At 35.3% G+C, this 21,233-nt stretch overlaps 1 protein-coding gene across 1 annotated transcript in view; it reads right to left on the bottom strand.

The window, feature by feature from the left end:
• Nucleotides 1-21,233, bottom strand: part of LOC123526420 (uncharacterized) — a 73,612-nt gene that overhangs the window by 38,611 nt on the left and 13,768 nt on the right. The window contains exons 7-11 of the mRNA XM_053522484.1: nt 20,656-20,787; nt 19,760-19,951; nt 17,752-17,892; nt 14,785-15,058; nt 12,723-12,855 (exon numbers count right to left, since the gene is read on the bottom strand). Coding sequence (XP_053378459.1) covers nt 12,723-12,855; nt 14,785-15,058; nt 17,752-17,892; nt 19,760-19,951; nt 20,656-20,787 — 872 coding nt within the window. The remainder of the gene's footprint in view (nt 1-12,722; nt 12,856-14,784; nt 15,059-17,751; nt 17,893-19,759; nt 19,952-20,655; nt 20,788-21,233) is intronic.

Here is a 21,233-nt window from a genome sequence, read left to right as displayed (position 1 = left end):
TCTGATATATATACCATATATATACCAATACCACGCATAGAATTATCTAGGAATGATTCCTGCATTTACTGGCATAAAATATTTGTATTTCTTTTCTTGTTTTTCGGAAACCAGGATCGGACAATAATTGGCGCTTTTTATTAAGAAATATGCGGTTCTGCTTGCGGACGTTATAATCACACGGGCGATGTTAGTTTAAGACATATAACTATACCAATACGACGCAAAATATTATTCAGGAATGAATAATGCATTTACTGGCATAAAACATTTGAATATTCAGGTGCGTAGCAACCAAGATGTATGTATAACCAAGTACCTGTGGTTTTATGTATCATATATGCTGTATTATTTTATATAACTGTTCAACTGTTTTACAGTTGGCTCATACAGGACATCCTGGTATAGTCATGTCAGGACAAATGTATGGTGGCCTGGTGTAGACAGGCAAGTCGAACGTTATTGTAGATCTTGTCATGGTTGTCAACTGGTAGGCCAAGCAAAAACGACTGAGGAAATTAGAAGAACTGCTGTGCCGTCTGCAGCATGGCAACATTTGGCTACTGGTGTGTTAGGAGCCTTGCTATCAGGTGATTACATTCTTGTCTGTATTGATTACTACAGTAGATTTTTCGAAATCGAAATAACAAAATCAGTTACATCCGAGAAGCGTGTTACTATTTTCACAAAATGGGTTGTTACTCATGGTTTACCGTTGTCAATCAGAACAGATAATGCTTACATCCGAAATTTTCTTCGAAGTAACGGGATAGAACTTTAGGCGAATAGGGAAATGGAGAGGTCGAACCCCCAAAATGGGTTAATACTAAAAACCCCGTTTTAAAAATTTTTCTGAGAGTCTGAAAAACTGACGGGAGATCCGATTTAAAATGATTATTTAAATTTATGTACAGCAGTACGCCACAACAACAACGGGTAAGCCCACCCAAAATGCTGTAGGGTAGAAAATTTTCGGACAAAAAATCCCAGAAATTTCACAATTTTATCCGGAAGAGAAATACGTGACTGCGATTCGGAAAAAGGGAATTTTTAGAAAAGGGTTTTTTTGGCAGATAAAAAAACGCGGCGAAAAACAAAGGATTTTATTTGGGGCAAAACCCGGTCCCTTTTTTTAACGAACAAGTCGAATAAACGGACACGGGTTTTGCCCCAGAAACACATACAGTTTTTTAATAAGAAAGGCAATATGTCTAAATTAGGTCATATATTGTTCCAAATTTTCCCAGAAAATTTTAATCATGCCCAAGAAGTATGAGTCAAGCAAGTCTCAGACAAATACTCGGGGGTCATGCAGGGAAAAAAATAGTGTTTGAAATTTTGACAAAACAAAAACTAAAAAAGTGCTAAAAATGGGTGTAATGAAACAATAAATGCAAGGCAGTTAAAACAAGACCAACAAAAATTTCAAAACAAAATTTTTTAACAAGTTTTTCCCTTTTGTTTTGGACCTTGACCTATTTTTTTTACCCCACATGCCCCGGGTTTCGAACGGGGCCCTTAGAGATCTTCAAGATAAAATTCGTTTCAGGTTTTTATCAAATTTAAAGCAAAAAATGAAACCCCTATTTTGGGTGAAGAAAAACCCAAAAAGAAAATTTTTCTCCTTTCAGTTTTCAGTAATTTTAAAACCCAAGTTTGGAAACCCAGCCCTTTTTTGAAAGGAAATGGATCTTATTTTGTGTAAATGTTGTTAAAAAAACGAATGTAAAATGTCACTTTTATCGTGTTCACAAGGTAAAATTTTTTTTAAAATTTTTGGCTCTTTCATTGGGGCAATCAGGGGGCCCTAACTTGGAAAACCATGATTGGGTCTGGCGGATTATCATGGGGAATCCAAGGGTCTATTGTTTTTTAAAGAAATTTTTCAAAAATTTGTATAAATCAAACCATAAATAAAGTCTCTATAGGCTTTCAAAAGGGAAATAGCAAAAGTTTTGGCCCTTTTAAAGGGGGCCCTAACTCTGGAACCCCTTAGTGATCTCGCGAGTTTTCCGGGGGGATATTATGCCAATAAACAAAATTGTGGGGCAAGGTTTGGGGTTAAAATTGATTGCCAAAAATTTTGTCTCTATCGTGTTTACCAAAAAATTGTGGATGAAAGGGCGACGGGCGTACGGGCGGACGGAAAGGGGGATCCCCAAAAGCTCACCTTTCCAGTACTTGACATGAGCTAAAAAGCCTGAGAAATTTAAAGGGTTTTATTTGACTTGAGTGTTTTTAAAAATTTTCTACAAAACCCCGTGGGGAAATTTTAAGTTCAGGGGGGGATGAAAGAAATTTTTTCCTATCCTTTTTTAAAATTTAAACAATTTGAAAATTGGATGTGACAAAAATGGTAAATATCAAAACTGCGATTTAAACCCGGGCCACATTTTTTTATTCTGACATTGGAAATTAATGACTGTTCTTATATCTTGTAACTGTAACCTTTATTTCTTTGTGTAATTTTTATCATGATAATATTACTGATAACAATAGAGGATGTTTTCTAACTGGAAATTAGATTGTGGGAATATGGAATTTTGTGAAGTCGACAGTTTTCTGGAATTTATTGGCAAACTGCCTCTTAATGGTGCGTTCTTCATGATTCCCCACAAATTCAGTAAGAACCCGGTTCTTATTTCATAATTTTTAACTGACATGTTTAATTGGGAAGGTCATGATAAGACCACAATCAGGTGATAAAGGCAATTTATTTATCAGACTAATTTATTGGGGTGTACTTTACAGGAATGAAGTGACATACTGATATTATGAAGTGTGAAAATATTTAATTAAACATTTAATTCTTCCTCAACATAATCCTTTGAAACAAACTGAAAACGGTCCATCATTTTGCTAGACATTCACATCTGTTTGGCTCCAAAAATTACAGACAAAATAAATGATGTAATTCGCACTCAGCATACCTCTAAAGACACAAATTTGTTTGACAACCGCAATTTCATGGTTAATTATAGGAAGGTCAGATTTCTTCACCCCCACATATTTGCCAAGTATAGGTAAGAGGTTCTGATAACCGGGCGAAGCCCGGTTATCAGAACGTCTTACCTACTTATTGGCAAATATGTGGGGGTGAAGAAATCTGACCTTCCTAATTAACCATGAAATTGCTGTTGTCAAACAAATTTGTGTCTTCAGTGCGAATTACATCATTTATTTTGTCTGTAATTTGGAGCCAAAACAGATGTGAATGTCTAGCAAAATGAGGGACTGTTTTCAGTTTGTTTCAAAGGATTATGTTGAGCAAAGAATTAAAAGAGTCATTTGTTCCATAGCTAGCTCTTATAGTGAAATGTTTAATTAAATATTTTCACACTTCATAACATCAGTATGTCACTGCATTCCTGTAAAGTACACCACAATAAATGAGTCTGATAAATACATTGCCTTTATCACTTGATTGTGGTCTTATCATGACCTTCCAATTAAACCTGTCAGTTAAAAATTATGAAATAAGAACCGGGTTCTTACTGATTTTTTGGGGAAACATGAAGAACGCACCATTAAGAAGCAGTTTGCCAATAATAAGTAGGTAAGAAGTTCTGATAACCGGGCTGGCTTCGCCCGGTTATCAGAACCTCTTACCTATACTTAGGCCAAATTATTTTTAATAGTGGGTTTTCGGTATAATAAAAGTTTAAAAGTTTTGTTTTGTATCTGAGGTTATTGAAAGTAGTTTTAGGGTTAATTAACATTTTAAAATTGGAGAGAATGTAACGTATCACCAAGTACCTGTGGTTTCATGTATCATATATGCTTATATATTGTAGTAGTCTTTGATAACGTTGGAGTCTTAGCTTAGAGACGCATAATATATATATATCGAACTTTCGATAGTGTTGTTCCTTAAATGGTGTTCGTCTTATAGACCAGAGATGCGCGTTAAAGCATCATATTCTGAAAAGAAAGCTTGGGAATTTTAATGAAAAATAAAAATGTCTTTCCTTTTATAATACTTTAAATGTGTTTCTGTACATCTTATTTCAGTGGAATGTTACTATGTTGGATTGATATAAACATTTAAAATTCATGGGCGGGTAATGTTGTTGGGTGAATACATATTAAAATCACACGGTCTATGGTATGGATTTTATAATAAGACGCGGGCGATGAAAGGGTCAGAAAAATGATTTCGAAAGCGTGGCCGTTATAATAACACGTGCAGTGTAAGATTAAGACTTATATACATTAATGATATAACTTTTTTATATAGAAATGATTTCTGCATTTGCTGGAAAACAATATTATCGTTATAATCATACGGGTGGTGTGAAATTTAGACACATATACATATAGATGTTTATAAATTCATTCTGCATCTACTTGCATGCAATATTTTATATATTCAGAGGCGTATCAACACATGGTTTTACCTTGAAATAAAATCAATTTATAATACAAAAAGAAGTGGTATAACCGTTATAATCACACGGGCGGTGTGCATTTTAGACATATATACTTGTATGGTACATATCAATATCTAAAAATAAATTTCTGCATATCCTGAGTTCTGCATCTACTGGTATATGTGTATATTCAGTCGCGTAGCAGCACAGGGTTGTACCTTGATATAGCATATTTTCAATAACGAATGGGCCATGATGACCCTCACCTGAGTTATATGAGCTACATGTTTCAAATGTCAAACTGATGCTAAAGGATTAAGGAAGTAGGTCAGTATGTCACAATTGTGGTCACTGAAAGTCAGTTTTAAGATCGAAAGCTGTAATATGTCATCCAAATTTTAAGGTCGTATCTTAAAAACAAGAAAGTAGGCCCCTACTTGGGGTATCACATAATATAATTAAACATCTAGGAAATATGATCAGATACTTTTTTAAGTATTTTTTCCAGTATAACTCATATAACAAGTGACCCCCGGGGCGGAGCTTCTTTTCACCCAAGGGGCATACTTTGAACAATCTTGTTAGAGAATTACTAGGCAATGCTACATACCAAAGAGCAAATGCCGTGAACTTTCAGACAAGAAGATAAGTCTATGTAAATCTTGGGACTCCCAGGGCAGGGCCTCTTTTCACCCAGTGGCATAATTTGAACAATTTTGATAGAAGACCACTAGGCAATGCAACGTACCAAATATCAAAAGCCTAGGTCTTGCAGTTTCAAACAAGAAGATTTTTAAAATTGTTTCCTATATAAGTCTATGTAAAATTTGGGACCCCCTGCGTGTGGCCTGTTTTTACCTCAGGGGCATAATTTGAATAATCTTGGTAAAGGACTACTAGGCAATGCAACATACCAAATAACAAAAGCCTAGGCCTTGCAGTTTCAGACAAGCAGATTTTTAAAGGGTTTGTTCCTGTATAAGTCTATGTAAAACCTGGGACTGCCGGGGCGGGGCCTCTTTTCACCCCAGGGTAATAATTTGAACAATTTTGGTAGAGGACCACAAGGCAATGCTACATACCAAATATCAAATGCCTATGTCTTGTGGTTTCAGACAAGAAGATTTGTAACGTTTCTTCCTATATGATTTTAAAGGGTGTTTTCCTGTATAGGTCTATGTAAAATCTGGGACACCCTGGGCGGGACCTCTTGTTACTCCAGGGTAATAATTTGAACAATCTTGGTAGAGGTTCAAAAGGCAATGCTACATACCAAATATTAAATGCCTATGTCTTGTTGTTTTAAGCCAGAAGATGTTTAAAGTTTCTTCCTATATAAGTCTATGTAAAACTTGGGACCCCCGTGGCGTCTTTTTTCACCAGAGGGGCATAATTCGAACAATTTTCATAGAGGACTATTCGATGATATTTCATGCCAAACATCGAGGCTCTACGCCTTGCGGTTTTAGACAAGAATTTTTTTTTTTTTTGGTTTTTCCTTTCGACAGCCATGGCAACCAGAGTTCTGTGTAGAATTCAATTCTTTGAACAATTTTGAAAGGGGCAATCTTAGGATCATCCCTGTAAAGCTTTGTGTAAATCTGCCACATGGTTTTGAAGAAGAATTTTTTAGAAATTATTGGCGGACGCACGACGGACGACTGATGTTAGACGACGGGCATCGAGCGGTCACAAAACTTTTAGTGAGCCAAAAATTACAGTCTACTGGAATTCACTATTTTGGTATTCATGTGCGTAGCAACACCGATGTGAACAGCATTGAAAATAAATGTACTTACTTTCGCCATTTCCAGTATAGGGATGTTCCGCTGCGCGTACTAAACAACAGTTTGTCCAAATACAAAATAATGCACAGAGTTTTATATCCATTTTTAACCGACCGTATGTATAACAAAACGAACCCGTTCCTCGATATTTCCCGCTCAACTACAAATTTTAAGCCATGTTTTGCACTTGATACTGTATATTTGCATGTGTGGCGAGTCACTGCAGTAAACAGGTATTATTCTGTTAGGAGTAAACATAATTTGATATCTTATAAAGATGACAGGAGATGTGGTATGTGATAAAATGTCATAACAACATGTTTCTTATTTTAACCTTTGAGGTGTCACTCGTCATGTTCACTATATTCACTGCTGAAACGTATCCATAGATCTACCCGCTTGTTTCATTTGTTTTCTTAAAAATAAACCCAGAGAAACACACGATTTTCTAAGTATCGGTTCTGTTTTTTGTATTGTGAACATTCAGTATGACAAAATGTAAATTTAAAGACGATATTTTTTTCCAAACATTTGCTATTTTTAGTAACAGTGGCCTTAACTCCAGTAGTAATTAAACCCAAACAGTAGTTTACCCCGTCTCTATAGGTAAATGATCGTGTTCAAACACGCAGACTCTGTTTTATATCAACAAACCTTAATATTAACAAAGACAATAAACAGAGTCTGCGTGTTTGAACACGATCAGTTACGACTCAGTAGCAGCAGCAGCAGCAGCAGCAGCAGCAGCAGCAGCAGCAGCAGCAGCAGCAGCAGCACCCCTTTACCATGATGATTTCTGGTCCAACAGGTATATTTGAAGTAAATCACGAATTTTGAATAAATATAAATGACTGTCATTATTGAAAATAAATGTAAGTTTGGTTCAAGAATACACTTTAATATTAATAGAAGACAATAAACGGATAGAAAATCTAATTCATAAATTTTTATCATAATTGAAAAACTAAAGCCTTTAGAAACTGTATTGGTGTAAGCACAAAGGGATGGTATTATTTTACACTAACTCGGTGAACCTTTATAATGGTTCTATAGAAATGTGTATAATAATAGATCCTCTACTATTCTGTGAAAAGAGATATGGTTTCATTTTGATGTTTAAAAATAATTGAAATAAATAAGTTAAATTGAGTTTATATAAAACACCGTTGAATATAATATTTAGGAGGGACCCTTTGTTTTTTTGTTGTTTTTTTTAAAAAGAAAGAAATAAAATATCGTTTCATAATTGAATAGATCGTAATAATATAAAGCGAAACTGAGCTTAGATCCTTGAAATAGAACCCTTTCTATTGTTTATACTATTATCCCTGAACGTATTGGATCACGTTTACCCCCCTATTGTTTCATGCTGACTCACCTCAGGGTGCATTGTTAGGTCGTCGTCTGCTAGATACGTAAACATACCGTTCACGCCCTAGTGATTTCAAAAATTGACTCCTCAAAAAACAAAATGGCGGTTTATATAGAATATATAGGGAATCGTTTACCTACAGAGACGGGGTAAACTACTCCAAACAATCCCAAACGTTCTGTTGTATTCAAAGCTTACTATATATAAAAAAAAATCCATCGCTCAGGCGCATTCCTAAGTTGGGCGTAAGTCATCTTAAAACCACAAATACAGTCCATATATATATACTTAGACGAATTTAACATTCTATGGATTTCTCGCCATATCCCGAATTTTCAAAACGAGGCACACACTGTCGGGTATGAACCAAGCGGTTATGGGTAATGAAGCGCGAGGATGTTGCTTGACAAAATATTTTACCACTCCTACAGAAAAATCATTGTTCCCGAACTCCTTTAACGCCATTTAGAAAGTATTCTAATTAGACCAAAGTTGGTTTATCCAAAACTACATACGTGTGACACAGGCCCCTGCCATTCAAATAAGTCTATTAAATCATTCTAGTAATACTGGTAATAGTATTTCTCTTTTTTCATACAAATCGAGTATAATTACCATCATGGAAATACAAAAAAATACAGTTTTTAGCTCGATTGTTAAAAGAATAGGTGTTTTACAAGACTATGCCCCCTTTTCGACTTAGAAATTTGCGGTTAAGGTTTTGTATGTAAGCTACTGTACCCTGAAGTTTAATAGGAATGGATTGAATGGATTGAAACTTTACACATTTTTTCACGATCATGATCTGGCATGCTATGCACAGGTTCCATAACTCTACTTAGCATTTTTACAAAATTATACCCCTTTTCGATTTTTTGGTCAAGTTTTTGTCTGTAAGCTGGTATCTCAGTACCCACTAATGGGAATGGATTGAAACTGATATGCATTGTACAGTTTTCATAACCCAGTTTTGCAATTTTACAAAATAATGCCCTTTTATGGACTTTTATATTTATTCAATTGACAAGGCTGTTGAATAGTCGAGCGTTGTTGTTCTCCTACAGCTCTTGTTCTGTGGGCATTAACCTTCGCATTTATATTAAATATTACTTTACGTAAAGTTATTGACATTGATTTCACGCTTCTTGCACATGTTTACAACAAAATATACAACAACATACATGTGCAACCGTTTTCAAGGATGGGGTGCAATCTATTTATGTCAGTAAATAAACAACGTATTTTTGTCACTTTTTTACGTGTACTTTAAACTACCATAGCTTAACTTGCCTAATAAAATCTATAAGGAAGTACAGAGTGCAACTAAGTAAAAATAGTGGAAACTCGGTTAGTTTAAGTATATCATGGGGTAATAAAATATAAGCAAATCATTTATTTATGTTACTAAATATTTTGCTACTAAAATCTCATTTTTGTTTATCGCTGTCCCTTCGCTTTAACATTTTTATCCAGGTTTGAAGTACATGTCCGTCTTAAATATTTTATATTGAAAGAAGACCGAAAATAATGATGATTAACATTTTTCAGGTTAATTTGAATTTTGCTGTTATATAAGTATTCTGCGTACTTAATAATTTAATCGTTATATGCATTATCTTTCTAACATATGATTAAAATGATTATATAAGTTGCGAGGCATATGTTTCTATGATAACGCATTTTCTCTATTTTTAAGCTGCTATAAAAAATAATGAGTTTTTCGACGAGTTTAGTACCATTTTCTGTATGACCTTAATGGAATATCGGAGTTAATTTATGATAGTTGAGTATTAACACTTAACAGCGTACCATATCGTGTCCTAAAGTTATAAGTAACCATGGCAATAGGGATGTTAACCATATCTTACATCTTGCTTTGTTCGTAATTTCTTTTAAAAAAAATATTAAAATAAAATTATCTATCCTATTCAACGTAGCTTCAAAACCTTTTATATTTAAAGTAATATATATATATATATATATATATATATATATATATATATATATATATATATATATATATATATAGTACAACCTCTCTAGAGCGGCCCTCTCTTAAACAAGAACCTCTCCATAACAACATCATCAACATTTCGCTAAGCTGAAATATACTATCAAATACCTCTCCAGAACAACAGCCTCTACATAATGGTCAATATTTGTATCTCCCAAAGGGTGTTGCTCTACAGAGGTTGCACTATACATGTAAAAAGAGTTTTTCAGTGATTTAAACAAAAATCAAAGCTTAAAACACTTATAGCAGTACGCCACATCTTACTTTTATATGAAAACTCACGTTTGCTTGCAATCATGGACCATTTTAAAATACAGCCTGTGGTCCTAAAATAAGCTAGTGCCAAAGCCTAAATGAATTTTAGTTAGATATGAAGGTCGCGCAGTTCGTGTTTATAGTGGCATTTTAATTTAGTTCCCGTTATCACTACTTTTACTGAAATATGGACAATTTTAGCTATTAGTTGTTATTATATTATTTTCAAATTATTAAGGAAAATGTGAAAACTTTATTTTAAAATGGTGGCGGTAATTAACCTTGCATCCGTATATATTCAGACTGACTCAGTTACCAACAACCATTTTCTTACAGTCCGCACGGCATTTAAACACAACTTGAGGTTGTTTTTCACGAAAAACGTATGTCTCGCAGAAATTGTAAAATGCCACAAATTAAGTAGCAAAAGTAATGAGTCCCGTACGTATAGGGAGTGAGTTTCCCTATATATTCTTTATAAAGACGCCATCTTGTTTGGGGGATCATAGAGGCGTGACGCCAAAAGTGATACGTATTGACAAAAGCTTTCTCTTTCTCTCGTAATCTTAAAAGTGTCACCGTAACGTTTTCCTTTGTCTCTTCCGAAACAAATCATTTCATCATGTCAAAATTTACAGTTAATAAGTTTTTGTGGTTTAACGTTTTGCCACGTACTTTACAGTGGGTATAAATTCTATTGTTGTCCGGATTCACTGGTTAATACGAGTATTTTTTGGAACTCCTGTCACGAATGTCTTTATTTGGTTCTCTGGAATTTCGTTGGATAATCACCAAGTTCAGGTTTCAATTCACCCGCTTTGGTTGAAAAGATAATGCAGTCTGTATCTACGGCCCAGATTTCCTAAATAAGAATTAATGCGTGTCTGTGCTCTAGTGTATGCGGCAATAATAACGTTACTTTTTGGGTTGGTATCAACAAAGTCATTCTTGAGTGTCCAGCGCATTTCTACCATTTCCTCAGAAACATAGTTTACCTGGGTTACTTCTTCGCTGTCTGATGTCTACTTATCAAAGTACTCAGCAGGGTCGTCCACAAAGTCTACCTGTGACATATTGTATCTCTGTCCAAACTTTCTCTAGAAGAAGTTTAACATGAGCTTGGCCAGAGCTCTCATACCAGGATTTTTGCAAATGTTATTATATTCCAAATGAAGACCCGCTTTTTCGTAATACATGTTTATATATTTATGCTTGTCATTTTCCGCTGAACACCACTTTGGCTACCTGCTAACCTCTTGTTTTAACTTTAGAAATGTGTTAACATATTCTTTGAAAATACCCCCTGTCTCAGTTGCAGGATCATACTGCGATATTTTTTAAGTTCATAACTCTTAAAATCGTATATTCGTTCTTTAACACTGCCTTCATTTCATCTGTGACCTATGTGCAAATAAAAGCGCCTTCTTGATCAGAGTGCTGACATTCTTCTTGTTGTCGACTTTCAGCACATGTCTTACAGAAATGAAACATCGGTTTTACGTTTTCTCTTGAGGCAATACAGGGTGAAACAGGCGTTTCGGAGGTACCACCTTACATTTTATGAGACCATACAATCAAAGTTTTCTGTTATCAGCGCAGGGTGACCTAGAGGTAGTTTACCAGTTTTGTTGACCCATGGGTAGAGAGATGTCAAATCATAGTAACTTATGCTTTCTTCGTCAGATGCTTCTTTGTATAAAGTATACTCTTCAGTGCGAACCCCGTAAAATGCGTCACGTGACTCAACAATATCTAAGTGTTCAATAAACTGTTTCATATCGGGATTTTCTTTCACTGCTTGATCAAATTCTGAATTCTTAATTAAACTTTTAATTTTTAATTTCGACTTTTAATGATATTACTAGTACCATGTTTAAGCTAGTTGCGACTGGTGATAAGTTCTATCAGATCAAGTTAGGGAATCAAACATAAGCTTTTTAAATTCATGGAAAATATCAATTTCTCATTTTTCTTTTACATAAATTTGTCTTGATGAAAGATCAAAATTTCTGAAAATAGTTTATTGCCTGCCTAATCATCAGTTTTGACTTGACTAGTTTAAATGCGCATTAGTCGAAGTATCTCATTTTGAGCAAGGAAATTGTGGGTTTACAAAGACCTACATATATTTTCCTTTGTCCTGCGATGGTAATTTACTATAAAACAGACTCATTAGTGATCGAATAGATTGAAATGTGATATAACTGTAACGTAGTTCATTTCTTTTTGCCCTACGAAGAGTGCGCATGCGCGAACATTAACTTCTGTTGCTAAGGGTTTCGCAATGTGTAAACCCATCTATTGTATTTAAGGTCAGCAGATCTAAGGTCAAGGCCGCAGGAACCTCAACCTTGAAAAACGTTTCCGTGCAATAACTTGAGAACCATTCCACCCAGTATCTTCAAACTTGATAGCATGATTGGGCTTATGAAGATGATGAGCCAGTTAGTTTTTCGGGGTACAGTGATTATAGGACTGAAAATGGGACAAGTCATTATCGGGCGAATATGTGTTTAACAAACAGCTTTTATTATATTACCGATTTCTCATAAAAACTGTTCTTATTCATATTAAAGCATCATAATAAGCTTTAAGATACAAACAGTAGCGAGTGTCATATATCTGTCGAACTGAAGTTATTCCAGAAGTTGTAAAGACGGTTTTTTACAATCGTCAATCTACCTATGTACTTTATATATAATTGTATTCTTAGAAGGTTGTAAATGGCAGATACGACCTTTTTCCTTAAACTGACCAATAAATGGATCGTAAGTAAATGATACGACGATGTTATAAACGAAATGCCATTATTGATTCTGATCAATAAAAATGATTACAAACTTATGATTTTAGTTCAGGTTATGGCCATTTCAATGCAGATTTTAAAAATGTAAAAGTTATAAAAGGTCGTTAATAACAGTTACCACCTTATATTTCTGGGACGACTTATTCTTATTTTGTTCTTGTGATACTAGGATTACACTGAAATACATCTGGAACAACTGGGACAACTGATACGTATTAGACCTTCCTGAACACATGGAGCTACCGTATTGACTGAAAAAATATACAGAATTTAATATCTTAATAGTCGAGTGGTCTGAGGCTATGCTACTGCGTGCCTTATGACCGGCAGTGGATTAGTTCAGCACCTTTTGGTATAAAATTTGTATGTCTATGTAGTGTTTAAGATCATACCGACATAACGTAAGAGCATATGACGCCTTTCATACATTTCTGACCTCAGGTGCCTCTCCGAGCATTACTTCAGACAAAGACGGGCACCTGAGTAGAACCCCGGATTTCTGCAGGCAAGCTGTACGGTTTCCTGACATGAAAAAAGATATTTGGAGACACTACTAGCTTACTTTACTTACTGTCTATACACATTTTACCTAGGTTATGAAGAAAGCATCAAGTTACCTTTCTAGGTAAAAGCTGCATTATTTGCAAAAAAATGGCAAATGAAGCCGTGACACCAGTCGGGTTCAAGCCTGAACCATCCATACCTTACTCACTATACGCCAACGTACAATTTCAAGTACTGTACATATAATTATTTGGTATGGATAGGATTAGAGTACAAGAACAGTGAACTGTCATCAGACAGGTATACAGAATGCGCGAGGGCATTTATAGTATCAAATAACTCACAATGTATTGATATTGCTACTTTTACCTTCGTATTGTGCAAAGAAAAAGTAAAACGGGAAGATTTTTTCTGTATAATATATATACAAAAAAAAGCAACTTTATTTGTCCGATCACTAGCAAGAGTAAGTTTCTTTCTTCGATTACACATACTAAATTGTAAAACCACTGTCAATACAGTCGATGGAACAGGTTAAAAATGTGTCAAGGACGAACAAAGTTTAACTTTTTAATCCTGATAACACACATAATAAATCACAGACGTGTATATCTGCCATCTTATCATTCTAGTACTATGCTGAACAATATTACATAAAAAATCGTATTCCTGGCAATCTAGATTCAACCGAAATATTACTAATAATTTATAAATGCAACTTTATGGGACGCCACAGCTGGCCTATCTTGGTTACTTGCAGGTTTGCTATTTAACATTTTTGCTTTCCCAAATTATCTTCGCATACCAGATATTCGATAACAAAACGGCAGATGTAAAGAACCATTTCATTGGCGGAGACTATTTCCGTTTTTTATACATAGCGATAAAATCTGATCTCACCCGAATATAAAGCTGCCATGGCAGGTAGCAAACCTGTAAAAAAACTAAGTAAGATTAACCTAGGTTTTAGTCTCGTGCGTTTGTATTTAACATGTTTGTATTTAACATGTTCTGACCGATGGTAAAGTTATTTTTTACTTGCATGGTATGCTTGATGTGTTTTAGGGGGAAGACTTCGATGCAAAAAAATGTGTGAGATTTATTTCCTACCGCTTTGTACGCCTTCGCTCACTGGCTTTGAAATAAGATTTATCTAAAAGATTAACGCTTGACGGCCAATCATTGATAAGAAAATATTTCTGCGGACATGGAAGCAATGTCAAAATACTGATTTTCACCTTGCTAATGGTTAATGACTTTTTGGCATTTTTTCTTAGACAACATCATTATTACAATATATTTAAGTGTATATGGCTCATGGACCCTTACTGTATCCTAGGTACGTTACGTCCACTTGTGACCTAAGGATATCTCATGATAACATGACATTTCTCGATATAAGATAGTTGCTGCGATCCATAAAACCTGTTAGAGGACAGTATTATTTAAATATATCATAATATTATTAATAATAAAAGTTAATATCTAACAGGCTAGAACTTTCAACAGTCATATTCCCAGAGGAAAAAAAAAAGAACCTGTACCGCGCATTTTTGACGGATATTCATACAGTATTCTTTGTTTTTAAATTTTATGTATTTCCTTGAAGTTAACAATGATACGAGGTACAATAATCCGTTTAGTATGTTACATGTTTCGTTATTTATCAAACAAACAATCTTATGAAAATAGAAAATACTAAAACAACCATGTTTGATTCTAAAAATAGACCGCTATTAATTTCTTTAACGTCATAAGCAGCGCAAGAGTCTTGAGATGAATAACCGCCAACACAAGATGCATACGCCATTACATGGGCGATATAGTTCTGTTCATGGACGCCATGGAAAAGATGAGACATTGGTCCTTGTGCATAAATAGCAACATCCTCCCCGCCGTGAGTCTCTGATTCAAGCTTTACCCCAGCCTGTTGTCTGTAATCCTTGTCGGCTGAAAAAGCAGAAGTACAAACATTTCTTCTATTATTATTATTCTATTTTGTAATGTGTTTATCGTTTTTTCTTTGTAGACTTTTTTACAATGGAATATCATATGGATAAAATAACGCACCAAAGTTAGCCAACCAACATATACGACTGATATCTTATGATCAAATTTTTGAACGCTCTGTGGCAAATATCTCCCATTTAAGTTAAATGTCTACGTCAAGCGTAATCTAACATTTAAAGATGCTGAGCACTCCAGTTAGTATTGGCTATTTTTCGGCATCTGCTCCAATATGAAATTTCCGGAGCTTAACCTCAAGAGAATATTTTCCCTATAAGATAAATCGTCCCTCGCCTTATAAACAGTATTTAACAAAAGTAAGGCCGAGCGCTTTCCCCTTGCAGCAATACAAATGAAAGATTTTCGCCATTTCCAACACTGACAATACTTACTGTGGACAGTGAATGTGGATCATAAGATGAAATTGTGACACGTGACACTTTAAAGAAAATGTTCTATATTTAAATATAATGAATCAAGATTCCCAATATTCCAAGAATAGTAAAAACGCAATGTCCAATAGACTTAATAAAAATGGCGGAAACTAGCAGTGCATCTATGTAACATTGACTTTCAATATGATATAATAATTGAGAAGTTGGTATTTCATACTTGTGCAGTCAACACAAGAGCATGTAGGATTTCATTGTTTATTTTAATGAGCGTATGAGGTGTCATAACACTGAACATTACAATTTACACACAAATTTGCCGCACAAGTTTACAATGTGCTTACAATCATATATCTAGATTTTAAACATGTAAATTTGAAATATCTAAATACTAACTACTAGTAACTAAGTAACTAGGACAACCTGCTTAAACAATCTGATATCAGTCTATCACGCTCATACGAACTCGTGTATATATACTGTTAAAATATCAATTAGCACACATTTCAATGCGATTCAGTGACAACAGATCTCTAGAGAAGACATGACGAAGCTTCAGAACAAACGTGTCAATTTCAGACAATCCAGGTCGAGTTTTGCACAAATTGCACGATGTTTTCCGCATTTTTAACATATCAAACCTGACATTATCACAACACGTATAAAGACATACTTTTTAACCCCGATTTTCAAGCATAACTATAAACTTAGAAAATTAGGCCAATAAGAAGATGTGCCCAGGTGTTAGTGTTTGTCTTTTTGGAAAAAAGAAATCGGTCTGAACAAGTTTAATGATAAAAGTGTATGATAAATCACTAATTTGACATAGACTTTAATGTTCTAAAAGTTGTTAATTTTAAACATTTCCTTTTATTTTATTGTAACAAATTTAAATGCTCGTGAACATAATTTCCAAATATTTATCTATTATACTTAATCAGGAATGATGCAAATATTGTACTGTATGACATATGTCCCCTAAAAATGTTTGGCAGAAGAATTCCAAAAAGGAGCATAACTCAAGAAAATATTCGGACATGACACCCAATACTATATATACAAGTTCGTCGTTTAATCTAAAATGAATGTAAACTGTAGGAGTAAGTAGACGACATAATTAAACATATATAAGCTGACATAGAAGTCCTGACAATGTGCAACTGTCCATTTCATTTTGAAAATGTATACAAAAGGTTCATTTCAATTGTATAGAAACTGGAGAGTGTGTGATGGATGAATTTATTGGAGAGCAGTGATATTTGCTTCCCAAGTGCTTAACACGGGAGCAAAAAAAAAATAGTAACATTGCTGGTTTTACTAGTTAACACACAAGTTGACAGTTATTTTTAACATGTTTACGTTTCTGTATGCTCTAGCAAATACTTCTTCAAGGTTACCTGTTTAAAGAAACGTGCAGAACTACCTTACCCAACGTTACTAAAATTTTAGTTTCAGTCGAGTGTTACCCTGACTGCAAGTTTTTTTTTCAAGCGTTCTTCTCACTATTTAATTTGTTTCCGACATTGACTGCGTCATACGCACTATCAAAATACAGGATTTTCAGGACAGCTAATTCCGCAATGAATACCGTAAAAACTCTAAGCTTTTTGAAATTATGGTATCGTATGAACTTTGACACAGTCAAAACTAAAATTATAATACACTCATAAAAGAGCATAATGCGTTCTAAACTGGCTCTGTAATTCGTTTTAGAAAATTACTTTTACATATATATATGATATGACTCGGGTTATCTGTAGGAAAGAATATCTTTAAACTAATCGGTATCTGACTGCCTCCAGAATTTCGGAGACAGATGCCTGCAGACTTAGACAGACTCTTTCTTTAGAAGTGTTTGTTTGTTTTGGGTTTAACGCCGTTTTTCAACAGTATTTCAGTCATGTAACGGCGGGCAGTTAACCTAACCAGTGTTCCTGGATTCTGTACCAGTACAAACATGTTCTCCGCAAGTAACTGCCAACTTCCCCACATGAATTATCAGAGGTGGAGGACGAATGGTTTCAGACACAATGTCTTTTATCAAATCGTCACGGAGAACATACGCCCCGCCCGGGCATCGAACTCGCGACCCCGCGATCCGTAGACCAACGCTCTCCCTACTGAGCTAAGCGGGTGGGATACTCTTTAGAAGTGACAAAAGTGAAGTCATGCATGCATTTAAAGGGAAGAAATGATATAAATAATATTTATAAGAAAATGTAAGTGCATGCAACAATTATGTACCTGTATCAACAAGTGTGAGGTCAGGTCTAACAGTTGCATTTACATCTGCATATCCGCCCGGCCCATTTGCATAATTCAATGTCGTAAAAGGTTTGTTGTCTTTTGCCAGCTTGTTATGACCCTCTCGGTCATCGGTAAATCCTGAAAAACAAGAGGTCTTTGCATAACAAGAAACACAAATGCCCCTGAAATGACTTAAATGACACAGGGAATACTAACAACTAGGAAAAATCTATATATAGGTTTTTCCCTAACTGAGTGGACTTCTGAATTTTAATAATGATTTACTTGCATGTGTCATAAAATAATTCTACATGGATTTCTTTACCCATGTCTTGCCAGTGTCATTAACCTTGCATGTACGGACCCGACTCTTGCCAGTGTCATTGACCTTGTATGTACGGGCCCGACTCTTGCCTGTGGCATTGACCTTGAAGGTAGGGACCCGACTCTTGCCTGTGTCACTGACCTTGAATGTAGGGACAAGACTCTTGCCTGTGTCATTGACCTTGCATGTACGGGCCCGACACTTGCCTGTGCCTCTTGCCCTTGAAGGCAGGGACTTGACCCATGCCGGTGTCACTGACCTTGAAGGTAGGGACACGACTCTTACCTGTGTCAGTGACCTTGAAGGTAGGGACTTGACCCATGCCGGTGTCACTGGCCTTGAAGGTAAGGACTCGAATTTTGCGCGCTACTCGTCTTCCCATCATGCTTAACAGAAATAAAATTTTCGAAATGCAGTTAAATAGTTAAAAAGGTATAGCCGAGACTTCCTAATCCTAACCCTACCACAGTTGCCGTTGTCTGCCACATGGAACTCAGTAATATTTTACTGGGGAGTCCATTCAATATTTATTTCTGATAGAGTTCTGTCAAAATCGTGGTGTTGCTTTACTTTTAAATATTTCTTGCGATTGTGTGTTTAAGGAAGTTGTGTAATCCTTAAAAATGCGGCAGCTATCCAGCTGGCTTGCGGGAGGTAGGTGGCTTAGTAACTTTCCTTAAAATAACATACTTGAAAGGTTGTAAATAAGGTTTGGAAGTTTCTTTTACTACACGGTGATTAATTTTCTTTTACAGGCCAATCGCCCAACATAGAAAACCCAAATGATACCGATCCTGCGCCGTACATATCACCCAGCAAATGTGTATCTATTGTGTGAATATACTGACCAGAATAGTTATGGTTTTTATGTTTTTCATTTTAATTTATTACCAGAGCATCAGAACCGAAGATGAAGAAAACATACGGGACAAAATTATTCCAGAATAGTCAAATTTTGTTGTATAAAAAAGTAACGTTCTAGCTTAACATAGGAATTATCGTAGAACTATATATGCGAGATAACTCGAATAGAATCTTCATTGTTTTCTCCGGCAGAGGTTACAGTTCTTAGTAGAATATAAGTTCAAGGAAATCTATATGAAAGCAAAATAGACAACATATACATCGTTTGTTAAAAATGCCCGACATATAATAGTCTGAGCCGGAAAAGATATGTTGAATTTTATCGACTTGGGTATCTTATGCATGTATATTGAATCAGTAAAGGTGTGTCCGAGATGCGTATGCATTATTTATATATTTTAATCGTTTAGCTATGATACGTGAAACTCTTCCCTAAATTGAAAAATACGTTTGTCTCGGGTATCGTCAAACTGGCAGACACTTACCGTCAAAGCTGTGTTAAAGGTCACCTACAAACAAATACAAACTGGTTCTAAGGACTACCAGTTTCGTGTACGACGTGAACTTAAGACTGGGTAAAATTCGCGATGGTTTAATTTTTGCTAATAAGAATCATTAACTTCAAAAATATAAACGGTCAGGAAGCGATTATTCTAAACAACGCAATTATGCCTGTTGTTTGTCAAAACGTGAAATTACTTAAATGCCGCAGTATTCAATCTATAGTAATATAACCTATAAATAAAGACCAACAGCGATAAAAACACTTTTTTGGCTTATCTATACGTGGTCTGTGTACATGTTTGGCTGTATTACCAAATAAAGGATTTCCTCTGGTCGGATACCCGCCTATAGTAAACGTATGCGAGTGATCAGCAGTAGTTATAATCAATGTGTCCTCCTTCCTTGTCTTTGATACTCCCATTTCGACGGCGTCGGCAAACGCTAAAGTATCATGTAGAGCTCTGACTGCCTGTGCGTAATGATGGGCGTGGTCTATCCGTCCGCCTGAAAGTAGAAAGTTGCACGAGTCTATTGAACTCTATATCTAAATTTCACTCTCTAAATCTAGTTTCCCATCTGATTCAGACTAGTTTGTATGTCGGTGTAAAAAATGTACGCCATTGAGGTTAAACAGGACTTTAAATCATTAAGATAGTCAGTTTATTAAATTGAAGTTTCCTCCATGCACAGATATAGTAATACTGATCTTCTAAGCAAAATGCGAACAAAGAAGAAATTCAGATTATGTACACATAACAGTCATTTGTACAGCGCATTCAGCCATTACGCGCAGTACTCCGTGGCAGTGTGCATGGTTAGAGTTGCCTACTTAGAATCATATGCCCTTAATATATGAGCCGTGCCATGAGAAAACCAACATAGTGGGTTTGCGACCAGCATGGATCCAGACCAGCCTGCGCATCCGCGCAGTCTGGTCAGGATCCATGCTGTTCGCTAATGGTTTCTGTAATTGCTATAGGTTTTGAAAGCGAACAGCATGGTCACAAACCCACTATGTTGGTTTTCTCATGGCGCGGCTCATATATGAGTGAGAATGAACAATTTTCAGTTGATGAAGCTATCCATTAGACCTTCATTGTATGGCTAACAACCAAACGACACACACAAATAACAAACTATAAGTCATCAGTTTGCCCAGTAAAGAATTTATATGTTAACTGGATGTCTAAGCTAAATATTTATACTACCTTCTACAAGCAAAAAGAATCCCTTTTCGTTTTTACTGAGTATTTGAATTGCCTTTTCGGTCATTTCTGCCAATGATGGTTCCTCTTTATTTCTTTCTATTTCGAATTTCATATGACCTTTGTTGAATAACCCTGTAAGTGAAAAAATAATGATAACAAAAACATTGCCCAGCAATAAACGTCCCATATCGTATGAACCACAATTTTACATGTTGCAAAAATATTTTTGCATTGCTATCCATCCATTAATTGACATCCACCTATGAAACACTCTGTTACACTATCAAATTTATTGTATTTATTACATGTTCCTATTGTAAACAGTATATTTATAAATTACAACTAAATAAAAGCACCCTAAACATTATTCAAACATTACTTCCCCTGTACACCGGTTGTACACTAGAAACTTTTTAACAAAAATCCTGTCGTAATATCGACCCGTCGAAGACCTTTTCCCTTCAAAAACTTTCTTTATATCAACGCACGCTCAATACACATGGTAACTGTGTATATCATTGCCTTCGTCAACAAATTATCACAGCACGTGTCAACTCACTATCACAGCACGTGTTAAC

This window comes from Mercenaria mercenaria, chromosome 14 (assembly GCF_021730395.1).
Source record: "Mercenaria mercenaria strain notata chromosome 14, MADL_Memer_1, whole genome shotgun sequence".
Classification (NCBI taxonomy): domain Eukaryota; kingdom Metazoa; phylum Mollusca; class Bivalvia; order Venerida; family Veneridae; genus Mercenaria; species Mercenaria mercenaria.
This window is presented reverse-complemented; position numbering and strand designations above follow the sequence as displayed.